This window comes from Myotis davidii, unplaced genomic scaffold, assembly GCF_000327345.1.
Source record: "Myotis davidii unplaced genomic scaffold, ASM32734v1 scaffold93, whole genome shotgun sequence".
Taxonomy (NCBI): domain Eukaryota; kingdom Metazoa; phylum Chordata; class Mammalia; order Chiroptera; family Vespertilionidae; genus Myotis; species Myotis davidii.
In genome coordinates, this window is record NW_006292095.1 from 1,983,934 (window position 1) to 1,989,352 (window position 5,419).

Sequence of the window (5,419 nt, forward strand, 5' to 3'; positions counted from 1 at the left end):
GTGAACTGGGGCAGAGCAAAGAGCAATGGCTGCCAGGCAGCCCTGCCCCAGGAAGGCCCCGGGTCTCAGTGTCCCGCAACGTCTCACTGTCCCAGTAATTGCTGCAAGCACCTCTGAGAGAAAGCCGCCCCCGAGTTCTGACCAATGCCATACAGTCCATTTTCTCCCCATATGAGTCTGGGTCCCCAGAGATTCCCCCAGAACTGGAGTCAGGGCCGTCGGGAGCTTGTGTCTCCCTCCCGATTGAAGAAGACAACCACGTCCTCAGTTGCCAGCCCTTTACTCGCGCCTTCGTACCTCTGCAGTTTACTTCCGCACCTCCTCTGAGTCTCAGTGTGCTTTTCTCTTTCCTTCTAGTTGTAGAATTCCCACTTAGCCAGCCTTCCTGTGGTTCTGGATGGTGTCCATTTTGTCTTTTAGTTGTATTTTTGAAGTGGTTATGCGAGGCAGCAATTTCCGGTGTTTACCTATGCCACCATCTTGGTTTCTCCCTGATCATACCTTTTTTAAAAAAAGTTCTTTCATTCTTTAAAAAATCTGTTTCCTCCTTTTATAATGTAAACACATTCTTGCCCCTGTTTAATGTGATTTAATTTTTAAAATTAAATAATCAGAATAAAAAAATTGAAATAATTATAGAAATTTTCTTTCATTTTTTTCAAACTTCCCCTTTTTCTTGCTCATATTCCAGAGCCGATCTCCTCTCTGTTTATAAATTTTTACTTCTGAGAAGTTTCAGAAACTAATTTAAAATTCATAATAATAATATTCATTTCGTTTATTGAAGATTGTATTGCATAGTGTCTCAGAGCACCAGCTCTTGGGTCAGACTGCCTGGGTTTATATTCCAACTTCTTCATTTGCTGTTGCATGACTTGGGGTAACTTACTTAAACTTTTTATACCCCAGTTACCTAATCTATAAAATGCGCATGTAATTATATTTTATACTATTATTGTGAAAATTAAATACCTTTTAAAACATTTAAAAGTGTCTGACACCTAAGTAATATTCATGTTAGCTATTAAATAAAAATTTTCTTTTTTTAAGCTCTGTTTTCTTATCTTAGTATTTAAAAGATCAGAATAGGAGATAGTATCAGGTAAAATTGAAAAATTAACCAGCATGGTTTTATTTTTTGAAATCAGGTGGGAAAGTCTACATCTCAGGAGAACAAAGAACAAGATTCTTATTCTTCAATAGAAAGTGAAAAGAAACCAGAAGTTTTGACACCAACCAGTTCTACACGTTTGAACAAACAAGTTCTTTCCCGGGATAGTCTTCCTGCAAATAATCAGCCATCTCGGAGAGGCCGCTGTGGGAGGAAGAACAAAAAAAACCAGGAACGTTTTGGTGATAAAGATTCTAAACTGCTCTTGGAAGAGTCATCAACTCCTCAGGAACAATATGGAGAATGTGAGGAAAAATCAGAAACCTCCCAAGAACAATACACTGAAAGCGAGGAACAGTCGGCGGCCTCTCAGGAGCAGCCAAGCCAGGATGGGAAGCCAGACATTCCCAAAAGAAGACTAAGTGAAGGGATTGAGCTATGGCGTGGACATCTAAAGAAAAGCCCTGAGGTTCTGAAGTGTAGGTTACAAGAAGGCAATGATAGACTGTCCCGTCGCTATAGTGATGGTGACAAGGCTCTCCTCAGGGGCTTCAGTGAGAGTAGTGAGGAGGAAGAGGAGCCGGAAAGTCCTCGGTCCAACTCACCACCCGTTCTTACAAAGCCCACATTGAAGCGAAAGGTAAAGCATTTCTTTGATGTCTTTCCTTCTTGCAGTTGCAGTTTATTGTATACACTTGTTCTCTTCTAGAGTTCTAAAAGAGTAAATATAGAAGTTCTTAGTGGGTTATTTTTTAAACTTTAAGCCTCAGTATATTGTTTCCAGTGACTATTTGAAATGTGTATGTGACTTCTATGATTCATGGTAATTAGCATAGAAGTCATAAGCTTATTTAAGGGTTGACAGACTGTTTTTCAGCATGCTGTTTTGATATTTAAAAAATGACAGAAATTTAAAAAATATTTTTTAAATGTGTATAGTTTAGAAATGATTATATTAGAAAAGCAGAAGGAAGTATTGCATAGTTCCATGGAAAGTGGATGTATATTGGGGTGCTCAGAGCAAAGCCATTCATCTTATCTTGAGTAGTACTATTTTCCCTGTACTCACCTCCCTTCTCTTTCTCACCTTTACTCCGCCAGTAGTTTGTCTTAACCACATTTTAAAAATATTATATAAGCTAGATATTTCATCATCATGCAAATTTTGACTAAGAGCTAGTTTGTTAAAAAATTCTGTGATGATGATAGTGACTTTTGTTAAACTGTATACCAGAAATACTCCAGGCTTTGGAGTCATCTTGAAGCATTGTCACAAGGCAGTCAGCCTGAAGTATGTCAGTTCTCTGGATGAGCCACCCTGTGGTAGTGAGGTGACAGCTTTCATACAAAGCAATGAAATAATTCCTTTCTTTAGCAGACCCTTAAAAAACAAAAGGTACGGCTATTTATTTTTTTAAAAGCTCTACATTTTAGAACCATTTTAGATTTATAGAATTATTGCAAAGAAAGTACAGAAAGTTTCTGTATTCCCCACATCCAGTTTCCCCTATTATTATCTTCTCGGGTTGATATGGTACATTTGTCACAAATAGCCAATTAATTGATATATTATTAACTAGAGTACATACTCTGTCCAGATTTCCTCAGTTCTCCCAAATATCTTTTTTCTGTTCCAGAATCACATCTAGCATATCACATTACATTTAGTAGTTATGTCTCCGTAGGCCCTTCTTGGTTATAATAGTTTCTCAGACTTTTTGTTTTTGGTGACCTTGAAAGTTTTGCGAATGTTCCTCATGATATTAGAATCGGGTAATATATTTTTAAGAAGAAGACCACAGAGGTAAAGTGCCATTCTCATCACATCATATAAAGGGTGTCAACTGGCTAATCTAATAAAAGAGAAACATGCAAATTGACCGCACCTCTGCTATGCCCCAAGCCACGCCCACCAGCCAATCAGAGCGACTATATGCAAATTAACCCAACCAAGACAGCAGCCACGGAGCTGGAGCAAGCAGGAGGCTTGGTTGCCCCAGCGATGAAAGAAGCCAAGCTTCCCGCCTGCCCTGGCCGGCTGTGGCCTCTGCTCAAGGCAACAAAGTTTCAATTATAGAAGATAAATAAATCCCAGATACCTGCTTCCAGCCAGCCTCCACTGGAAGCTTGGGTGGCTGGGTGCCGCGGCCAGCCTGCAAACAGCCATCATCCCCTCACCCAGGGTGGCCAGGTACTCCAGCAGGGACCCCCACCCTGAAGGGGGTGTGGCCAGTCTGAAAACGGCCCTCAGCCCCTCACTCAGGCTGGCCAGGCACCTCAGTGGGACCCCAACCCTGATCCAGGACAACCTTCAGGGCAAAGCAGCCGGCCCCCACCCATGCACCAGGCTTCTATCCTATATAATAAAAGGGTAATATGCAAATTGACCCTAACAGCAGAACGACTGGGAATGACTGGTTACTATGACACACACTGACCACCAGGGGCTAGACGCTCAATGCAGGAGATGCCCCCTGGTGGTCAGTGCGCTCCCACAGGAGGAGCTCCGCTCAGCCACAAGCCAGGCTGATGGCTGCCAATACTGCGGTGGTGGTGGGATCTTCTCCCACCTTCTCAGCAGTGCTAAGGATGTCTGACTGCAGCTTAGGCCTGTTCCCCACTGTCAAGTGGACATCCCCCAAGGACTCCTGGGCTGCCAGAGGGATGTCTGACTGCCAGCTCAGGCCCAATCCCCCGGGTAGTGGGCCTAAGCCAGCAGGTGGGCATCCCCCGAGGGGTCCCAGACTGCGAGAGGCACAGGTCAGGCTGAGGGACACCCCCCCACCCCCGAGTGCACAAATTTTTGTGCACCAGGCCTCTAGTCAGTATATATATATGGGTACTTACTATCAATATGACTTTCCACTGTTGTTAACCTCCATCACCTGGCATGAGCTTATGTTTGTCAGGTTTCTCCACTGTAAAGGTATTCCCTTTTTTTCCTTTTCTGTAGTCTTTGGAGGAAATCTGTCTACAACCCCCATTTGAGGTATGGGGAGTAATACTTTACTCTTTAAGAGCAGAATATCTATGTTTGTTTAGAATCCTGCTTGGGATATTTATCCATTCTCCACATTTATTTATTTGTTTATTTGTTTATACATTTATTTATATCGCTTTGGACTCATAGATATTTACTTTATACTTTGAGTTATATTCCAATACTACTACTTTATTTTGTTGCTCAAATTCTTCTAGCTTTGGATATTGGGAACTCTTTTCATTTTATTCCTGTGTTTCTTTAACATACATGCCTTCATCTTTGTGAAGGTTTTTGTTTTGTTTTGAGCACTTTTTACTTTCTGGTACTAAAAGATGTTTCAGGTTCAACTTGTATATTTCATGCTCCCATAAATTATTTCTCCAAAAAGCAAGGTCATGTTTAACTTAGTTTGAAAATTGTATTCTTAACTAGTAGGATTAGTAAATTTGAAGTGGAGAAAAAGTGAACTCTTGACTAATTCTACTATTCATTATGTGATCCTGAAGAATACATCTTTGCCATTTTATAAAATAAAACTGGGCTATTTGTGTAAAAAAGGAATATTATAATAGGCAGTGAGATCATGTACAAAGCACTTTGGAAGTTCTTGAAGAAACTCACTTGACTGAGAGTCATAGACTATATTTTACAACCATTTCTATACTGACTGCATGTGTAACCTTAAGTCCTGTAATCTTTCTCGCCTCTATAGAATGAGGGAATTGGCTTAGTTGCATCATCTTTGTTTTGTGCTATTGTGTGCAAAATTGTGCCTAATGTGCCAAATTCCACATTTATTTTATTACTTTTGAAATGCTTCACTAACAACAGGTAAATACCTGTCAGCTCCACATTTCTGCGTTCCAATAAACTCCATGGATAGTGCATGAAATGGCGTACTGAAGGTTCTGCTGATAATTCTGCTGACCTTCATAGTAGAGCTATGAGACAAACAGAAAGTGTTTATTCCTTTTTTTCTCTTGAGGAAAAGAGAAGTTGAGGGACTAACCACTATGTCATTTTAGTAATGAAATAGACATCTCTAGGGTGTTTAAGTCACTATTTTTTTAACATTAAATCTTTATTGTTCAGATTATTACAGTTATTCCTCTTTTTTTCCCCCCATAGCTCCCCTCCAACCGGTTCCCACCTCACCCTCTGCCCTTACCGCCCCCCCACCCCCGTCCTCATCCATAGGTGTACAATTTTTGTCCAGTCTCTTCCTGCACTCCCACAACCCTTTCCCCCTGAGAATTGTAAGTCCACTCCCTTTCTATGCCCCTAATTCTATTATAGTCATCAGTTTATTCTGTTCATCAGATTAT

At 40.8% G+C, this 5,419-nt stretch overlaps 1 protein-coding gene across 2 annotated transcripts in view; it reads left to right on the forward strand.

The window, feature by feature from the left end:
- KAT6A (K(lysine) acetyltransferase 6A) overlaps positions 1–5,419 on the forward strand; it is a 119,785-nt gene that overhangs the window by 103,696 nt on the left and 10,670 nt on the right. For both annotated transcript variants that reach the window (XM_006765539.2, XM_006765540.2), the window contains exon 15: positions 1,149–1,751. In XM_006765539.2, coding sequence (XP_006765602.1) covers positions 1,149–1,751 — 603 coding nt within the window. The remainder of the gene's footprint in view (positions 1–1,148; positions 1,752–5,419) is intronic.